This window comes from Martes martes (assembly GCF_963455335.1).
Source record: "Martes martes genome assembly, chromosome: 10".
Taxonomy (NCBI): Eukaryota; Metazoa; Chordata; class Mammalia; order Carnivora; family Mustelidae; genus Martes; species Martes martes.
In genome coordinates, this window is record NC_137898.1 from 76680798 (window position 1) to 76702131 (window position 21334).

The window sequence follows — 21334 nt, forward strand, 5'->3', positions numbered from 1 at the left end:
TGTGGAGTAGGTGCTGGAACTATGACAGAAAAGCATGCTGAGAACTCTGGGCTAGCAGATTCCTACATCTGCATGGGACAAATTCAAGGGAGTGTCATTCACATCAATCTATAAGGACCTCACTGCATCCTTAGGCTCACATGTCCTTTCCTTGGTGTGTGCAGTAGAGAAAGAAAGAGCTCTCTCTGTCTTCCTCTTCTTATAGACCACGAATCTGATTAAATCAGGAACCCAACCTTATGACCTCATTTAACTTAATATCTCCTAAAAGCCCCATCTCCAGATACAGTCACATCAGGATTAGGACATCAACATATGGATTTCGGGGAGACACAATTCTGTGCATAGCACTCTCTCTCTCTCCTTTGAATGACTCACCTTAGGGAAGAGAGCTAAATATTAAGGCAGTTCTGTGAGAAGCCCACATAACAAGAGACTGAATCTCTATTGGCAACTAGATGAGGGAGCTTGAAAGTGAACCCCTACCTCTGTTTGAGCCTTCAGATGAAGGTGCAGCCCCACTCAACAGGGAAATGAGAAACCTTGAGCATAGCCAGCCAGCTAAGACATGCCTGGATCCCTGCCCCCACAGAACTCGTGAGATACTAAATAATTGTTGTTTCATGCTAAGTTGTGAGGTAATTTGGCATGGAGCAATAGAGAATGAGCACTTTAATGCAAGTGTATGGGCCTTCTGAATTCTGTCCACATATCCTTAAGAATCCCCTGCCATAGCCATTACCCTCCCAGAGGCTCCACTCTGGGAGGAAGAAGAACTGTCGTGCAGGGCAGTGGCAATAAAAACAGGGCCCTCCCTCAAGGAGGAGTGGTTCAGCCAAGCTGAGAACTTGTTGCTTTGGTGTGGCATGGTGAGTGGTGATACCACAGCATTGGCTGCTCCTTGTCGCTGTTCTCATGGTTTCCTGGATTTTCTCTGGGGCCGTAGGCATCAGACCCTAGCAGATCTTGAGATATTACACTGGGAAAGGCCCTGAAACAAAATCCATTCAAAACCTTTCTTTTCCCGAGGAAGAAACTGAGACCCCTAGATAAAGAGACGTATCCAAGATGACTTTCTTAGTGGCAGAATGGGATCTGAAAGGAGGGTATCCTGACATCTCAGTCCAAGGCTCTTTTCTGTATTCTAGTAATTTCTATCAGATGACTCAAGAGGAATTCAATTCTGATTCAGCCTGTATGCTCTTAAATACCATTTTTCTATGTCTTTCCTAATGCCTTAGAGCTTGTTACCTCTAAGCTGCATAGGTCAGTGATTTAAAGTGGTTTTTTTCTTCCCCAAAGCACTGTTATTCTCTAAAGTATTAAATCTTTGAAAGTGGCTGAGGGACTATTAAAATTTTCATAAAAATTAAAGACTTGGAGACATAAGCCATTTCTGGACCATGTTGTGGCTGAAACCCTTTGTCTCTTGGGGATATCAAAAAATATAATGTTATGCTTAAAGCCTGTCTCCAGAGTCCCAAATGCTGACACATGTAATCTTATTATGGCCAAAGAGCCACTGATAGTCTCACCTCAGATGGAGAAACTGAGGTTCAAAAAGTTTAGGTCACTCCTCTTAAGCCATCTGGTCTACAGAGTGTGGTCCTGAGCAAAGGTTTCCATGGCCCCATAAAGCCCTGAATTCTTGAGCTCCCACCAGCATCAGGATACCTTCTGCAGTCTCTGTGGCTTGATGGTGGACTGTGGCATCCTATCTCCTCCTTGTCACATTTGCCTGTCACTTTGGGAAACAACATCCTACAGTGGCTTTGGGAGGAGACCGGATGAAATATTCCAGTTCCAGCCTTTACTAACTGTCTCACCTTAAATAAGCTCCCAGGCCCTTTTGAACCCACTTCCTCCCTGAAAAAAATGGGAGATACGAATTCCTTGTTTTCCCACCAGACCATGAGCTCTTGGAGGGCTGGGACACTGCCCTCTGTGTCACCAGCCCTGCCATGGACCAGCCACCCAATACATACCCCATACCTGTCTGCCGAACTGCCAAGTTGTTGGGCGAACCACGTGAGACATTCCACCATAACTTCAGATGTCATGTCTAGTGCGTATATGGGTTCCTTCTGCCACTCACAGAGCCTCAACTCCCTCGTGGAGGAAGCCTCAGATGCTGGAAATTAATCTCTCCGTCTCCGTTGGGAAGAATGTGAGTGCTTTCTGTCACACAGGGCTTAATTTGGGACCATGAAATGACCCTCTCTGCCTAAGAAATTAGGATCCCTTCAGTTGATGAGAGCCCTACAAAAACTAGTCCCTCCCAAATTCTAGGATCCAACGCCAGAAGAAAAATAACACACAAGAATCAGACAAACGTGTTACAGCCCTGACTGTGCATTAGAATCCCTTTGGGAGTTTCTAAAAATAAACAGCCAAAAATAAACACAAACAGCTGAGTGCTCCACCTCCAAAATCTGATTCAGAAAGTCTGAGAGAGAGCTCGGGAAGCACTTTTTTTCCTCTTTTTGACTGTGATGCCTTCCTGGTTTAGAAGACTTTGCCTTTGTCACATATAAGTTGTTATCATTATTATGTTTTTTTTTTTTTAATCCCGTTTCTTCCAGGGGTGCCTGGGTGGTTCAGTCAGTTAAGCATCCAACTCTTGATTTCAGCTCAGGGTCATGGGAACATGAAATCAGATCAAGCCCTGTGTCAGGAGCCTGTGCATGGAGCCTGCTTGGAGCCTGCTTGAGATCCTCTCTCTCTCCTTCTCCCTCTGCCCCTCTACCCACCCCCACTTGCAGGCTTGCTCTCTCTCTAAAAAAAAAAAAAAAGAATAAATAACAAAATAAAGTAAAATCTAATTTCTTTCAAACAGGGAATCTAAACCAATGAGATAGCTAATTCCTTCCAGAAAGGAATATATTAATGAAGGGCTTTAGCACCACTCCCTATAGTCAGGGAATTCGGATTTCTAACGTTGATGGTAGTGATTCATTGCCACTTACTCACCCATTCACACAGGACTTCACTCCTGGGTGCCATGAGGTTGGGTAACAGCTTCTGAGCTTCTCCGTGGGTCAGTTCTGATCCAGCATGCAGGGAGTCAGAGTATGGATTTACAGGAGCGCTGGTGTCCTGGGGAATTTCCACCTACTGCTGGGCATTTTGTGCAGACACCACGGACTCCCTACACCCCCACTTTTCCCCCACTTTTCCTGCCTCTTCTGGGTATGTTGAGGCTCAGTGGAGTGTGCTCATCAGCTCTGCATCAGCATACTCACTATCATTTCACCTGTGAAGCCTCCTCGACAGGCCCCATGATGTTGTCTGTCACCTGTGGGGAGCTCCTTAAATAACTTCTCACAGATTACAAAAAGCTCCCCACTCGGACAGCCTCTTCATCCCACTCCTCCAGTCTTCCTTCTTTCTCATCTAATTCATCCATTCACTTATTCCCAGCTTTCCATTTACTCTAGCTCTGTTTATCATAGCTATGGTAATTTGCTAGTGGTTCTGAAAATAGACAGCTTTAGCTTCTTCCCTTCTAAACTTCTCATTTAACACTACTGAGCCCTTTGCCCTTCTGCGAGCACCCAGTATCATCATTCTTGACTTCATGTGTGTGTGCATCACCGAAATGCCCCTTCTTCTCATCACTTTTCCACTTTGGTACTCCTGACAACTCCTATCTTTCCTTCATGACTCAACTGAGTGGTTTCTTCCTTGGGAAATGTCTATTGGCCGTCCCTCTCCAACAATCAACTAGATCCATGATTGTCTCCTGACAGATGGGAGACACTGAGGGGCTGTGATTCTTCTGTGCACTCCTAGTGTCTACCCTGAGGCAGGAGTTCTGTGAGGATTTATTGGATGGAAGTGATTTATTGGAGAGATGAATGACTGATCCAGTGGTCATACATAACGACCCTCTTAGGAAACATTTTTAGTATTATCGCATAGAACATAGAAGTTCTATGTTCTGTGTTCGCATAGAACATAGAAGTTCTATGCACCAATAAAGTCAGAGTTTCGAGTACTTTGATGAATTCATTTACCTACACTTGACTCTCCTGGCCTTAGGTAAGTGCCAAGCCATAGATGGTTGAGAGGGTTTATGTCTAGATGAATTGCAGCTTTTGAGGTATCATGGAAGGTAGTGTCGCTCACCAGCGGGGCTGGCTATATGGGAGTGCAGCCTTTGCAGGTGTATAGGCCCCTTCCTTAGAAGGACACCATGTTGGTTTATCACTCTGCTGGGGCTATGCTGAGCTTTACAACTTTTTTAAAACAAGGGCCTTGCATTTTTATCTTTCATGGAACCTCTCAATCATGTTGCCAGTGCTGCCCAGCAGAGCTGGTACCAGCCCAACTGGAGAGTCCCCAGGAAGTCTGTGGTATCATCAGGATCTCTCCAACCCTGACTGGTGCTGCCTTCTGTCCTTTTTGACGATTTTGGGGATTTCTGACCCCAGAGTTGGTATCTTGCCTGGGGGAATGCTCCAGTGTCAGTCATCACCCAATGAAAAACTTGTAAAAGGCACTTAAAACGGAAATAATCAAGAGAGTCTATTTAAAGTCTAACTTGAAAAGTAATTGCAATTCTATGGACCTCTTAATGGCAACTTTCTTTTATTTTCTATCATCTGAATGCCTATTTTAAAGATATAAAAAAGTGGTCAGTTTGAGCTCTTTCACTGTAATGGGATTTTACTTGCCTCCCACAAACAATGAAAGGAGATTTAAGGGTAACCATTTTCTACTACTTAATTTAAGGATACAAAATAGTTCAAAACAGTGGATCACTTGAAATAACTTAATAATGAAACCTTGACCAAAAAACATTTTCTAAGTAAAGTCAGTGGGTTTAGGAGCACAAGAAAAAAATGAGGAATGGAAATACCCAGAAAAAGAATGCTTATACAATACATAAGTATCCTTTTCTACAAGTACTTCAAATGACATTTATGTTGAGAACTGAACTGGCCTGGAAAATAACTCGGAAATTTGACTGTTTTCCAAAATCGGTAGTAAATTTTCCATACGTGATTTTTATAATAGTCCTTTTACTTGCTAGAAACATGATCTGTGTCCACTATAAAACCTAGAAAGATAGGCAAAAGGAAAAACAAGTCAATTCTAACCACTGTTGCTGTTTGGATGAAGTCTCTTCAACCTTTTTTCTTCACAAAGATGGACTCAAAAACTAGATATTTTTTTGTAACCTCCTCTTTTGACTGGCTCAGAAACATAGTTCTGTGTCGCTCTATATTCTTTCACGCTTTTGTATGGTGATGTATGTAGTATTCTGTGATACGAATGTACTGTAACTTATTCGGCCAGTCCTCATTCTTGGACAATTGGGTAGTTGCCAATTTTATTCACAAATGCAAATATCCATTTGGCAATAGTTTCTGCATATATTTGTGAATGTTTTATGTACATATTTAAAGATTTTATTTATTTATTTATTTGAGAGAGGGGGGGTATGTGTGTGTGTGCATGTGAGCAAGTACAGGGGACGGGCAGAGGGAGAGAGAGAAAGAGAGAGAGAGAACCTCAAGCAGACTCAACTCCCCACTGAGTGTGGAGCCCGATGCAGGGCTCAATCTCATGACCCTAAGATCCAAGAGTTGGACGCTTAGTTAGCTGAGCCACCCAGCATATTTTTAATATTAAATCTTCGCGACTTCTCTCTGATGCAGCCTTTTGGGACTCTTCTGTTCTTTAACACACACACTTTCCAGTGTGTGCCGAGTGCTTCCTGCCTCCCTGTGCTGTGTTAGTTCATACTCTTGCTTTGGTCCCCCAGTTGCTCCTTCTGTAATTCAGCATTCCTTGCTTTCTGACTGTGTGTGGGGCCCTAGACTCAGCATTGAGATACAGAAATCACGAGACACAGTCCCTTTGCCTAAAAGCTACATTAATCAAGTGGGAGAGAGGACATAACTGATGATACTGTAAAAATCTTGTTAAGGGAACACAGAGAAAGAAGTAACTGGGGAAATGAAGGAAGCTGTCCCAAGGAAACCTTACAGAGAGTATGTAGAATGTTGATAAGAGAAGGAGGGGAAGAGAGTGTTTGAGTAAAAAGACAAGCATGAGCAGAGGCCTGGAAGGGTAAGTGTGCATGGAGTCTTCAGGGGTAGCCAGGGGAGACGGCACACAGTGGAAGGGGCAAGAGATGACACTCAAAGGGTGGGCTGGGGCTGGAGGGCAAAGGATTGGAAAGCCATCCTCAAACATCTCTACCTCTGATTGTAAGAAGTGAATAGTCAGGGAGCCTGGGTGTCTTAGTCAGTTAAGCATCTGCCTTTGGCTCAGATCATGATCCCGGGGCCCTGCGATGGAGCCCCGCATCGGACTCCCTGTTCAGTGGGGAGCCTGCTTCTCCCTCTCCTCCCTGCTTGTGCTCTCCTTCGCAATCTCTCTCTCTCTCTCTCTCAAATAAGTAAATAAAATCTGTAAATTTTAAAAAAAGAAAAAAAAAGAGGAAGTGAGCAGTCAGTGACTATCTTGAGCAGCTGAGGCAAAACTGGATGGAGAGTTTTAAGCGCTGACCTCTGGTTAAGTTTGGCCACGAGGGGAAAGCCTCTGAAGTAGTTAGCCATCAGGAGTCTCTGGCTACAGTCTAAGTGACACTAGAGAGGAGCGTCACTTGGCGGCGAGATCTGGCCGCAGACCATCAAGAGATGTCTCCAAGGCAGAATCAAAAGAGCCCGCCATTCCAATTCAGAGGGGAGAAAGACATTGAGGGAAGGCATGCAGGAAACTCTAAACCCTCTAGTTTACTTTATTTTTTTAAAAGATTTTATTTATTTATTTGACACACACAAAAAAGATCACAAGTAGGCAGAAAGGCAGGTGGAGAGAGGAGGAAGCAAGCTCCCCGCTGAGCAGAGAGCCCGATTCGGGGCTCGATCCCAGGACCCTGGGATCATGACCTGAGCTGAAGGCAGAGGCTTTAACCCACTGAGCCACCCAGGTGCCGCCATAAACCCTCTAGTTTAAATAATTCTTTATCAATTCTTAAACTCCTAGGTTTAGAGATGGTGTCCTTTGGGCTCCCCTTCCCCTCAGAGCTGTACCCAGACTAGTCAAACAGGTGGCACTTGGCAAAACCTGATGAAATGCAAGGGTCATGTCCAATGTCTGCTGTGAGAAAGACAGAATCCTTGCCCCTCTCAGAAGTAACTACTGTCTTTTAAGGATAAGGCCGTCAAAAAAGAATGCAATGACGTACTCAAGAACCAAAGCTTTGTTTATCATTTTTCTTCAAGGGATAATCCTTCTAGCTTAAATAAGAGCGTGCCTTAGTCACAAAGCCTAGGCCATAAAGACTGTGAAAACTAAATATACTTGTGGGATTTCTGGCACTGATGAATAGGTATTAACGGAAGCAGGAAAAGTGCTGGTTCGAAACCAACGTATTAGATTGCCTGCAGTGTGGGATCCGGGGACTGACCAAAATGGAACATGAAGGAACTCTCAGGGGTGATTGAAATGTTCTAGATGCCAGTGAGAACCATGGTTCCATGGGGGCATACAGTTGTCAGCATTTATGGCTGGACACTTAAAATGTGTTCCTGTGGCAATACACAAATTGTGATACCTCAGGATAACAATAAAGTTGATGAAAAAAAATAATAAGCGATGAGAACCAAAATTTAGAAGGTTACTAGAGTCTGATTGTTGAGATTGTTTCAGATCATTTCTTCCCCAGATATCTATTCCATTGGAATTCAAATTCCTTTATTAAAAGCCAGTCTAGGGGCACCTGGTGGCTCAGTCGTTAAGCGTCTGCCTTCAGCTCAGGTCATGATCCCGGGGTCCTGGGATGGAGCCCCACATGGGGCTCCCTGCTTGGCGGGAAGCCTGCTTCTCCCTCTCCCAATCCCCCTGCTTGTATTCCCTCTCTCATTGTGTGTGTCTCTCTCTGTCAAATAAATAAATAGCATCTTTTTTAAAAAGCCAGTTTATAAGAATTGAGCAGAGCCCCCATTTTTACTGGGCTTCCTAAAGACCAGATGCTGTACATTTTGCTGGGGGTATGAATGTCACCGACAAGGTACTTACAGAGTCATAACAGCCTCCGACCGAAAACCCCAAAGCAAGCATGACAGGGCTCTTGCCGTTTCCTTAAGCTTAGAGAGCTTGATGTTAGAAGGGAGGGCAGAAAACATTTTTTGCATGTTACAACAATCTCAATGTACCTGCTGTGTCGCCATTCAGTTTTGGTGCTGATTCTAACACCTTTAACAATCTCAAACATAAAGCTGAGTTCTTCTGACACTGGGGTAGATCCCTGGGAATGATCCCACAGTGAGCGTTGTTTCTCACTGAAGTGATAAAGCCTTGCTTGAAGCCGTATATGTGAACTCTGAACACTTAACTGAGTGGTAAGAATGGCTGTTTTAAGTTTTCTTCCCATCCAGAATATTCCAGTAGCTCATCATGATGAGGCTTACTTTGTACTTCAGTGATGAAGCCCACATATGCCCATGCCTGCAACTTAATGAGCACTTTGAGAGTAGGGGATGATCTTTTGGAAATATAAATGAAACTAGCTCTCTTGGTTTAATCTAGACATGAAGCACGGTCTAGAAGGTCGTCCTGGGCCTCAAGTGACCTGGGTTCTGTCATTTTAAAAATGAAGAGACCTGAGACCCAAGGAAGAAGTTAAGTGACCTGTCCAAGTACACTTGGATAGTTTGGGCAAACCGTGGGCCAGAGGCAAGATCTCCTTCCAGAACTGGACCCCTTTATCTGAAAGCATTCACAACTTTGACTTTTATGTGCTGTTCCATGCCCAAAAGATCTATCATTCCATTTGGCTGAGTTGAGAGGAACCTAAGAGTCATTTAGAAATCTTCCAAGGAAGGGAATATAGATGCCCTTGGCCACCCCCCGCCTCCCGCCGACCCCCTGACACACACACAGTCTCACAGCATTCTCAGACCGGGAATTTTTAGAGGCTATTTCTTCCCTCCAAGCCCACTCCACAAAATGCCACTGCCTCTGACTTCCTTTGAGCAAATCGGGATTTTAATCACTCTCTTTTTACTTGATTTTTATCCTCTGAAGACCTGCCTGCTCCATTTGCCACAGTTAAGGCGAAGAAACTTCACTTACAGTGAAAGGCGTACTTCTCTCAGTAGCCTGTCATTTCAGCATTTTGAGAAGCTAAGTAGCTCCGTCCTCATTAAATTAGGCTCAAATTGGAGAAGAGAATTACATACTTAAAAACACAGACACAAAATGATGGATTAATGTTATACCTTAATATAATACATGGTGTCATGTAGTAAGAGCATTAGACCAATTAGCAAGCAAGTTTTCTACTCGGATTCATCTTTTCTGCTGGGAAACATAGCAAAGGGATGGTGATTTGAAGGATGGCATTTATCATACGCCCTTGGGTAGAAAGTTACCTCTTTAGTGACATGACCCGCATTCATTTAGCAAAGATAGCTCCCATCACATGGTAACACAGCAAAGATCCAAGTACTACGCCTCCAAATTGGCATTTACCCGTCTGACTTTATTTCTAGAAATCATCGAAATCCATTGCAATTGGGTCCAAATGGGAATTTTAATATATTCCAAAAATATATTCTGCTCATTTCTTGAGAGCTACCAAATCATAAGTGATACCATTAAGCAGGTTTGTTGGTTTGAGGTGTTTTTTCCCCTCCCCCTTTTCTGGTCTCGCTTCCATATCAGTCTGATTGGTAACTGAAAGGAGAAGGAAACAATAAATCTCCCAGTTCCTCCTGGTGTGAATGCCCAAGGTACTGTCAGAAGCAAAATGTATGGGAAGTGGGGGGAGTTTGGGTCAGCAGCTTGGTGGGGGTGGGGGGAGGGAAAGGGAAGGTTTTCTGCTGTGGTAAAGCAGAAAAAAACCCGTCACCGAATTTAAATTAACAGAATCTGCCCGAGGGGAGCCGTGGTCTTTGTGTGCTGATTAATGTCAGCCGTGTAAACGGAGCTCCAACAACACGGCTATCCGGCTAGCCCGCTGAGCAGGAAGCTCAGAGAACACAGCATCTCCTGCTTGGGGATGGGAGCAAAGCCCGGCTCCTCTGAAAAGGGCTGGAAGAGAAAGCGGCAGACAAGGAACATACGTGATAATTTTAATTAGATTTCAGCTGTCTGTCCCAGTGAAGGAAACCCAAGGCAGCCATGAGAGGCACCTTCCCTTCAGGCCTTGCTGCCACAGGGAGCAGCCGTGTGTGGCTCCAACCCCTTCCTCTCCTCATTCAGCTCGTCCTGAGCGCCCCTGCTGTCAGAACAGCGAGTCACAAATTCCCTTCTCCTGAACGATCTCCAGGCCTGAAGGGGCAGCATGTCTGGGAACAGATCTCTGGAAATCCTCAAGGGGCTTTGCCTAGGGAACCCAGGACTTTGTCCCTTGTGCTTACCTAAAAATGCTAGTGGCAGCAGGGAAAATCCGTCAGTCCTTGGCTTATGCCTCAGAGAAGTGGGTCTTGTAGTTGTCAGCAGACGCTCAGATGAACGACCCTGCGTGAATTTCCTGCTCCGTCTTGTCTTTGGTAAGAGCCGTTGGTCTTCAGACGCTGGGCGTGGAAGTCAGATCCACAGGCCGCGTGTGGGATTTGAAAAGCTGTGTGGTATATTTATGTCCATCGCCGATGTGTTTCCATAAATCTGTGCTTGTGACTTAGAGAAGTTTCCTGAGAGCAGCTGATCAGTCCAGGCCACCTCTGGGTCACATAACCAGCTCTTACACCCAGGCAGCGTTCTTGGAACCCTGGGTATATTCACCCCCAGAATCGTTGCAGAATTTAATCTTGGAGCCACCCCGCAAAAGGTCAGAAAACATCCCTGAAACCTCTGCTCTGGGGCTTTATGTCAAGGGGCAGCAAGGGAAGAGGAAAGTTTTTAATCCTCGCACCAATAAAATCAGAAGTTGATGTTTATATATCACAGGGTAGTTGTTTTGAAAGAGAAATAAAAGTAAATGATGAAACTTTGGGAAAAAATGGACTCTCTGGAATGGAACCAAAAACAAGCTCTCTCAGTGTTGACCTTTTGGTGAAAGCCACATACTGCAATTTATGTCATTCCCTCCAGATATATGATTTTATTGGTTTGCTGGGAATTTTGGCTTAAGGGAAATTACACAAGGGGGTGGGTGGGTAAAGTGTTTAACTCTTATTACTGCCAAATGCCTGACCCCATGGTGAGGTGTTATAGTGGGAAACAACACAGACAGAGGCCCTCCCCTCTAAAAGCTTACATTCTAGGAGTCCATGATTCGCAAGAAACATTTTCAGTTGGCCATTCTAGCTAAAGACCCTTGATTCATGGCTGTCTTCATTAAGAACATTTAGAATCAAGGGGCGCCTGGGTGGTTTAGATGGTTAAGCATCTGTCATCAGCTCAGGTCATGATCTCTAGGTCCTGGGATCAACCCCATGTCTGACCCCCAGCTCAGCAGGGAGTCTGCATCTCCCTCTCCCGCTGCCTCTCCCCCTGCTTGTGTTCTCTGTGTGTCTCTCTCTCTTAAAGGAATAAATTTTTAAAAATCTTTTAAAAAAAACATTTAGGATCAAAATAATGCTTTTTCAGCCTACGAAGTTATTACATTTTGCGTCTTACAAATCTTAACACCTGCTGAATTTGGGATGCATAAACTATTTTGAAATGCTAAGGTCCTCTGGTGAAAAGAGTTAAATCCGTCTCCAGAACCAGAGCTCACTTGGATCATCATTCACTAATCTGTTGGTTGTTGGTAGACATATCCTGGCTGATATGTTCTAGCTTTTGTGTATATTAAGGTAAAATGGTATTTTGGTTAAGTAAGTGCCTTCCTTTAAATCACAGAGCTGGAGGTCACCTTCTGAGCAGATATTTTCCCTTCTTTGATGGAGTGCTCCAGGCTCCCTGGCCACTGGATTTCTTTTTTCTCTTTACATCCCCTTATGGCCTCACCCATTCTCATGGCTCTGCACAGCGCCTGAATGCTGGCAGCCGCCCATTCATAGCTCGCGTGGACCTCTCCTCTCCTCTCCAGCCTCCTGCGCTAGCTCCCTACTTGAATCTCCACTTATGTATAAAATGCCCATCTCGAATTTAATCTGTCCAAAATGGGGCTCCTGACCTGTCGTCCTCGTCCTCCTGCCGTCCCCTCCGACCCTGCCGATGGCAGCTCCCTCTTTGCAGCTGCTCAGGCCCAAACCTGAGTCATCCCAGGATCTTCTCTTCCTCTCACACCCCGTATCCTGCCAGCCCCACCATCAGAAATCAGTCGTATCACCTACGTGTTCAGAACAGGCTGGCACCGACCAATTGTCATCATCTCAGAGGCCTGAGCGAGCCTCCGCTGTCACACGCCTGAGCTCCCATGGGAGTCGACCAGCTGGCTCGGCTCGCTCGCTCGCTCGCTGCTTGTCCTGTTCTTTGCACCCAGCAGCCTGAGTGATCCTGTTAAAATCTGAGTCCCATGTCATGACCACCCACCTCAGAGACCTGAGCTGGCTTCCCATCTCAGCACCACAACCCCACACTTTCTGCTCCCCAGCCTGCTTTCACCCAGAAACCATCTTCTACTTCTTTCTTCCTGACTGTGGTCACACGGGCCTTTGGTGCCCTCAAACACACCAAAGGGGCTTCCACATCTGCCCTCATGGGTCACTCTGCCTGCCCTCTTCCCCACCCTACCAACACCTGTGCTGTTCACTCCTTCCCCCTCCTTTGGGTGTTTATTCAAATGTCAAGGCCTTCCGTGACCACCTTATTTAAAGTGACCACCCTTCCCTCCACCTCCCACTGTCTCTCTCACTGCAGTATTCCCATCACCTCTTACCGCTTTATTTTGCCTTCTTTTTACCCCCTAACATACCATTTATTTTACTCTTTATTGCTTGTTAACTTCTTATTTACTCCCAGTAAGTGTAATCATTTCCTCAAGAAATGTTTGACTTTTGTCCATTGCTAAAATCTCTAGCAACTAGAATAGTGCCTGATCGATTCCACACACACACATTTGTTGACAGAATGGGTGAATTTGTATTTCTCTTTCTGTGGAACATCGTTACCCATATATCTATTGACATCTTAGACTTTTTCTTTAAAAATATGTGGGGTTCTTTAATATGCGAAGAATACGCGACTACTTATATTTCTTGCCAATATTTTACATTTCCTTACCATTTAATTTAATTGCATATTTTTTAAACTTTTGTAGACCACAGCTGTTGGTTTCTGTTAGTACAGATCTTTGAGCGGCCCCCTAAGTTAGCACAGCCATAAAATTCTAGTGCAGAGCGTCAAGCCATGCTCTTGTCACTAACCTTCTTGTGTCTCCCGCAGGCATCAACAGGAAGGTGGTGTACTCTCTGGCTGACTCTGCCGATGGGTTCTTCTCCATCGACAGCTCATCAGGCATCATCATCCTGGAGCAGCCGCTGGACCGAGAACAGCAGCCCTCCTACAACATCAGCGTCCAGGCCACCGACCAGAGCCCCGGCCAGGCTCTGTCCTCTCTTGCCACGGTCACCATCACCGTCCTGGACATTAACGACAACCCGCCTGTGTTCGAGAGGAGGGACTACCTGGTCAGCGTGCCTGAGGACACCTCCCCGGGCACCCAAGTGCTTGCTGTTTTTGCCACCAGCAAAGATATCGGCACAAATGCTGAGATTACATATCTCATCCGGTCTGGGAATGAACAAGGGCGATTTCGAATCAACCCAAAGACAGGTGGGTACAGGGCGACCTGCTTAGAACTCTCAGCTTCAGTATATCCTACTTCTCTTAGCCTTCTAACTGAACTCTGGGTGGGCTCTTTCTCCTCCTCCTCCCTCCCTCCCACCAGAAGCACATCTTTGCATGGCTGGGCCTGCATGCTAATGTGAGGGGTCCTTCTGGTACCTGCTTCTGGGGATGCCCACTGCCAAGTGTTAAAGCCCCTAGCTGTGGGCTCACTCAGCAAACACTTGACCTCTAGGTGGGCTCTAGGAATGTCTCGGAGGAAGGCTCGGGAGCAGCAATGTGGCTCATAGATGGGGGACAGGAAGTAGTATTTGCATACCAAGCATAAGGGTTTGTTTCTTTCCCTGTCTTTTCTGTTTTTGCTTTGTTTCATTTTTTGTTGTTTTATCTGGATCATTGTGTTTATGTGTGTGCAAGTGCTCCTAGAATCTAGGAGCGCTTGTCCCCGTCCACACTCAGGCTCCCACTCTCTGGTCACTCACCAAAGCAGACGCTGAAAAGTGCTGTGTGTGTGCACGGTGACATGCAGGCCTCATCAGCTCAGCACCCTGGTCAGAGGGAACCGGCCCTGTGTTTGAGTCCCGCCCACTACTCCCAGTCAGAAGACTCCCAGGCCTCAAGCTTTGCAAACTCAGGGATGGTGCCTCATCACCTAGGGAAAACACGTCTAGAAAGAAATCAAGAGAACAAAAAGAGAACCCTAGGGCTTTCTTTTTATCAGGGAGTTAACTATTGGGGCATTTAGGGTCATAAAGATAGTAATTAAAGAAACAAGTTTGGGTATTCCTTGAAGAGTAAATATAACTTTCCAGTATGTATTTATAATGTTTGTATTAATGTTTTCAAAGCACTTTCATAGATCCTCTCATTTGCTTGCCTATTCCCCTATAAATAATCATAGTCAAAGCAGGCCCATTTTTCAGATAAGAAAGGTAAGTCTCTCCCACTTCCCGTCCATTGGACACAAGGAAAATGTACTTGTTGAGCAAGGTGGCAACGGTGGCAAAAATTCTCCTTTGAATAATTCAATTAACATGAACAGGAAACTATCATAATTAGCACCATTTACTTAACATAGTGAATACGCCAGATTCCTATTAAATTGTTAGTTATTTCTCTCCTTTCCCATGTGAAGAAAACAGAGCTTCGAAGAGGTTAAGTAAGTTCTCCAGCGCCCACTGGGAGTCAGTGGGGGAGCCACGATTTGAGCCCAGATCTTCCTGATTCTGGAATACATGCTCTCACTCCATTAGGCCCTACTCTGCTGGGTGGGAGTGGTGCAAAAAAGAAAAGGAGATACAGTCTCTGCCGTCAGGTTTGGGAAATACTGATGGAAAGAATTGTTTTTGCTTTGTTTCATTTTTTGATATTGATGGAAGAATTGCATTAGCAGCTTCTCCCAGCAGTAACTCTGTTTATTATGGTCACTACTTCAAATTAAAATGTATGGGATCTCCCTCATTTAAGTACGTGTTAGACTTGATCTGTCTAGTTGCGGTCATTGTATATGAACACCATGGGGAAATGGTTAAGTGCTGTTTAAATTTGGCACTGGATAACAAGACTGGAATACAAAACAAAGCACTGAGAGTGGTAATTGCTAAGAAAACTTAATTATGGGGGAAAAGAGGCTCTTGTTATAGATATGACTTTGGTTTCTCACCTTAAATAGAAGGGCAAGTTTAGCAGCTAGGGAAGGTGACTGTTTGGAGATGTGAATGGATGTGACTTACTGACCTTGGTCCTAATGATTGTTTTCCAGTAGGCAGAGAGGAAAATGCCCTTCAGAACAGCTCTGCAGGGGACTGTGACCAGTTTCCAGTTGCGAAATGCAGGATTGGGTCACCTCATCAGAAGGGGATATAGTGGGGGGAGAGGCACTCTCAGAGCCCCTGCAAGGGGTGGCACCTCTCCAGGGACTTTCACCTGTTCTACTGGCTTAATTTGAATTGCACTATGACATGGACACCACGTCCTGTAGTTGTGGACACTAAACTCACATTTACTGTTTGACCACTAATCCCAGGTATTTGCTTTTCTTTAGGTCACTGTACCTTGAGCTGTCGAGCTCTTTGCCCTCTTTGTGCTGTAATAGCTTTAGATAAGCACATCATAACTTGGCACGGCACATTAGTGGTTAATTGAATTCAGCGAAGTCTGCGGGGGAAGGGGGGCCATGAAATCACAGCCCCACATCTCAGCTCATTCTCTGTCTGCCTGCGTCCAATTAAGGGATCATCGGGAGACCCTTATCAGGGAAGCTTGTTTCTGTCCCTTCTCCCCAGCGGCATGGAGGCGAATAATGCCAGACAGTTTAGGGCTGCTTGAGAGAAGTTCAGAAACTATTGTAAAAACCGTCAAAGACTTTATTTCTCCAGTGTTGCGTCTGATGGATGGCTGTGTTTTAACTGACAGCATTAATCAGACTCTGAAATGCCTTCCGCGGGGCATTAAATAAATAGATTCCTGAATATCTACAATTCCTGGCTGGAGATGATGTTATAAATATTCCCATGATTATGGAACTGCTGACCAGTGTTTTTTTTCCTAATCAAATCTAAAAACTTCCCATTTTTCTTCAAAGGGGATATTTCTGTCTCTGAGGTCCTGGACTATGAATTATGCAAAAAGTTTTTCCTGGTGGTGGAAGCCAAAGACGGGGGCACACCAGCTCTCAGTGCGGTGGCCACCGTCAGCATCAACCTCACGGATGTAAACGACAACCCTCCCAGGTTCAGCCAGGATGTTTACAGTGCTGTCATCAGTGAAGACGCCTTGGTCGGTGACTCTGTCATTTTGGTAGGTGCCAGTGGGCGGTCCAGATGCCTGGGACTCATGATTCCAAATAGAGTGAAAAAGTGAGCAAAAGCTATCTTGGGTTCTCGTCACATTTTCTGTTTTCAGGGTCTTTTTGTCCCCAAGAATTCTAGTCAGTCACCAATCTTTCAGCTGTTCCTTCTTTTGTACATTGGAAGGGTCTGATAAATTCGTTTATAGCAAGGTATAAGTGACCAATAATTACTTTCTTCCTTGGAGTGTATGTTTTCCAAGAAAACAAAACAGACCATGGAATACATTTGTAATGATAGCTCTCACAGGTTTCTGACCTTAGATAATAAGTTATTAGGTGGCTAAGGATAAAATAAATTCACCCCCCCCAACCAGCACACACACACACACACACACACACACACACACACACACGCACACATGCATGCACAAAGAGTAGGGCAGCTTATATAGGAGCAAGATTAAGATTGATTGGCCACTCTTAAAGGAACTCCTTCTGGAAGGAATTTTTTTTCTCATACCAGTAAGAGCAAGCCGTGTGTTAGGAGAACATGGTCCTCTCAGACTTACAAATTACATGTTAGAAACCATCAGTCCCACGCTTACCATCATCACCATCCCTACTGGACGAGTCCCTTTCATCTATCCCTATCTCTGGCTCCTGCAGTACCAGTGGTGGACTTCCCAGGCCCTCTCTCCTTCCTGGCTGTGAAGAGACTACTTGCACACACAGAAATCCCAATACCCCCAAAATGAAGCAGCAGACAGTGGGGCAGGTGTGTTTGCCATGTGGGAAAGGGAATTCTCTTTGGGCTTCCTTAACATGGAAATGCATAGATTTAGAGTATGTCTGACTCCATGGCGGAGACCATTGTTTTGCAGAATTGGAGAAAAAAAAATATCACCCAGCTATCCCTATCAGTTAGCTTTGGCTCTACCCTTACCTGCTCAAGGCCTGAGGAAATTCATGCCTAATAAACATCAAATGGCAGACAGACAGAAATCACTGGAAAGAAAATGGTGGCTCCAGTAATGGTACCTCGCTCCTTCAGCCAAGCCATCAGCTCTTCCAGTGGGGGGTGATCTTTGGCACATGAGCACAGCGCCCAAGAAAACTGTCCCAGCTATGCCCATTTGAAAGACCTGGGACCCTAAGAATAAACCTTTTCTCGGTCTCTTATGTCATGGTTTTTTGTTGTTGTTGTTGTTTTGATTTTTTTTTTTTGGTTTGTTTGGTTTTTTTTTTTTTTTTTGCTTATGTCCTATGAAGCTAGTAGCAGAAGATGCGGATAGCCAGCCCAACGGACAGATTCGTTTTTCTATTGTGAACGGAGATCGGGACAATGAATTTGCCGTGGAGCCTGTCTTAGGACTTGTAAAGGTTAAGAAGAAATTAGACCGGGAACGGGTAAGCTACTCCGGGCCAGCTCCCCTCACATGCACCCCCATGCCTTCCCTGGAATTCAGCATAGGCTCCCTGAGGAAAATGTAGGAAGATTCTCCACCCCGGATACGGACAGTAAATAGAATGGGCTGAAGTGCAGCATAACGTATTGGGGTTAAGTCTTGGAAAGAATTTTCTGCCAATAGATATGGGCAGTTTCTTATTTATGGGTGTTTTAAAGATAGAGCAAAGGTGTGTCTTTCTGGATGCTTTGAATTTCAGTCCTTTCTAGACTGAGAAGGCAAGAAAATACCTTCAGCATTGGGATCCTGTGGTCCTGGTCTCATCGGCAGCTTTAGGCCTAGGTGAGAAGTTACAAAAGGAGCCTCTAAAGGTATTTAGGTCAGAAGGAATGACCCAAAAATCTCCTCCTCAGCCAAGGTTAAACTAAGTTTCTAAACATTGTGTGTTTTGACTAAAAATATATGTCTTCGGAGTGAAATTAAATATGGGAAAAGATGTCACTAAAAAGAAAATAAACTTCCCTACGTGGCAGGGACCCATAACTCCTGAAGGATCAGAAGAGAAATAATGTCCGGGTGACAGCTATTGTGTTTGAAACAAAGACCGAGAGCTGTAGTTCTAATCAGGGGTGGTTTGGCCCCTCCAGGGGACCCTTGGCAATGTATGGGGACAGTTTTGGTTGTCCCAAATGGGCAGCAAGGGACATCGGCTTCTAGTGGGTAGAGACCAGGCGTGCCACTAAACATCCTACAAAGGCACAAGTCAGGCCCCGGCAGCCAAGAATTACCTCTGGCCCACATATCAGAGTGCCGAGGCTGAGAAACCCCAACCTAGAGATCCAAGAGAGAAGGTGCCGATTTTTAGCAGCCCGCGGCCGAACCTGCAGCTCCTCTGAGTGTGGGCAGCAGGACGAAAGGGCTGTCCTTCCTCACTGTCGGCCGGCCCTTTGTGCTCTGGCAGGTGTCTGGATACTCCCTGCTTATCCAGGCAGTAGACAGCGGCACTCCTGCGATGTCATCCACAGCCACTGTCAACATTGACATTTCCGACGTGAACGATAACAGCCCAGTCTTCACGCCTGCTAACTATACCGCTGTGATCCAGGTGAGCAAATCTGGGCCTGATGCACTCAGCCTTCTTCCTCTGCTATGGTTTACTCATCACTTTTTCCACTTTTTTTCTTTTTTCCTATCAACTCATCCCATTACGAGCCTGGGATGAAAAGAGCCTGACTCTACCATAGCAGCTGACTGAGAACCATGGATGAGCGCTGTTGCCAATGGCGTCCTTCCAGGCGTGGGGCGCTTTGCAGGCACCACCTCTCCCTACCACAGCCCAGTCAGTGAAGTGGGAGGGAGCAGCAACCCAACCCCCACTTGACAGTGAGGGAGCCGAGGGCCTAAGAGGTTCAGTAGCTCCCCCAAGATCCTGCAGCTCGTTAAGTGTCAGAGTCGGGATTTGAACTCAGGTCAGTCCTCTGCAGAAACCACCCTCTTTTCACCCCCACAGCAGCCTGCCTTTCCGCCTCTCCATGCTATCCCGGCAGCAGAGGGAGATAGCTCCAAACTGTCTCATCTCTCCAAGACAGATCGGGCATCAGGAAAGGGCTGCTACTCATTAAAATCAATCTTCCAGAAGCAATTTGCTTAGCACTTTAAGTCCACCTGCTCCTTAAAATCACGCTGCAGGATGGAGTAGCTTCCTGCTGGTCATCTGCTGCGGTGGGGGTGGGGGGGCGGGCAGAGATGCCTCTTCTTCCCATGCATTTTTTAATTCAAAAGTTGTTTCATGAGCCTGGTGCTAGGGGCAGAGCTACCCCCTCTTTCCAGCTCCAGGAGGGTCAGGGGATCCAGTCTGGGAATGCCGTGAGCAGGGAGGAGCTAGAGGCAATGGGGATTGATATGCATGTTGTGGGGGGGCCTCAGAGAGTCCGGAGAACCAGCCCTTGCCTCATCCAGTTTGGCCTCAGAATCACCTCCCACGGGGTCTGCAGGCTTTGTGGGTAGAAGGTGAGATGAGAGTGAGCCAGGGCCTGGGGGACCTCTTTGGAATAACATCAAGACTGTGAGTCTGGCCCTCCACGGCCGGCTCCCCACCTCCTCCGCCAAGATGTCCAGGACTCAGGCCCGAGAAGGGAGGCGCGCCCCTCTGCTTCTAGCCTCCCACTTCGTCAGCGAAATCTGATTCCTTCTCTGGTGGTATTTCGGTCTTCCTCTCCTCTCTGATGCTCTTTCCAGCAGTCCTGCTTTCTTCTCCCTCTCCTGCTTCCACCACGCTTCCCCCTGGGGTCCGCCCCTTCCTGCATTTCCCCTCCCCGAACACCGCTCTCCTCCCAGTCTGCCTCCCACAGTGGCACTGTCCACCTCGCACAGCCTCTGCACACTCGCCCTGAAACAAAATGGGCTTTGCCTACTCAACATTCGGGTTTATGACACCCATCGATCAGCTTGACAGACTGCTTTCACGTGCACCACGGGAAGTCAGCAGTGAAAGAAACAAGAATCTCAGCCATGAGCAGTGACCGTGGCTCACAGCAGCGCCGGGGCCTGTCTGTGCTTTCTCTCCCCCTTCCTTCTCAGATGCCGACCCCTGGGGCACACATTCTCTCTCTCCCTCTCTCTCCACTGGAGGAAATGGCCTTTATAAAGTGAGCAAACAAATCAATAAATCTGCTGTTTTGTGTGGTGCTGAGTGTGTTGTCACCATGAAACAGTAAATCTACCCTGGGCTGAGGCCGCGCGGTGGCGGACACCAGGGGGATCTGGTGTCTCTCCTTGATGACCAAAAGGCCACTTGAGAGAAGGAGCAAAATAAGAGTCTTTGAAGTCCATTTCTCTTTCTCCTTCAAGGAATGTTCCTCCCTTTTTTCCAGCCCAGGATAATTCCCTTATTCCAACACATGGTTTTCATAAGACGAATTCAGCACATAGAGCTTGAGTGTGCCTGCCCCAAGCATGACTCCCGTCCACGCGGCAGTGTATCATGGTCTCCATCTCTGTGACCCAAACTTACTTAATGCTGAATCAATGTCATCAGCAGGCCTGACTAATGAAACTGACTTCAGGCCCAAAGCTGTGGTCTTGCTGAAGTCTAAACAGAGGGCGGCCAGAAAACCAATGCCTAAGCTACAGAGAAATTTAATTTGGCGTTATCAGAGTGAGGAGAACCTTCAACCCTCGGAGGAGTGACAAAGAGCCTTTGTGTTTCTATTCTGGGGCACAGGCAAGAGATGGTTCTGCGAACTAATGCCTGAATGATAACATGAGGGTTTCCAAAAATCCTGAAGACTTTAAGGATTTTTGTTCTCTTCGTTCTTAGCCTAGGAATCAATCCACCCCCTTTCCCTTTCCTCGAGGAACATGGCAAAATTGTGTTCTGAGGGGTGAGGTGTGGAGGCCCATTTCCCACCTGGCATATGCCTTTGTGTGTTTACTGGGAAGT

General features: G+C 46.0%; 1 protein-coding gene across 3 annotated transcripts in view; it reads left to right on the forward strand.

The window, feature by feature from the left end:
- Positions 1-21334, forward strand: part of FAT3 (FAT atypical cadherin 3) — a gene marked incomplete at its 5' end in the record, with an annotated part of 479253 nt that overhangs the window by 409401 nt on the left and 48518 nt on the right. For all 3 annotated transcript variants that reach the window (XM_080817518.1, XM_080817519.1, XM_080817517.1), the window contains 4 exons: positions 13294-13683; positions 16280-16498; positions 17760-17893; positions 18854-18997. In XM_080817518.1, coding sequence (XP_080673644.1) covers positions 13294-13683; positions 16280-16498; positions 17760-17893; positions 18854-18997 — 887 coding nt within the window. The remainder of the gene's footprint in view (positions 1-13293; positions 13684-16279; positions 16499-17759; positions 17894-18853; positions 18998-21334) is intronic.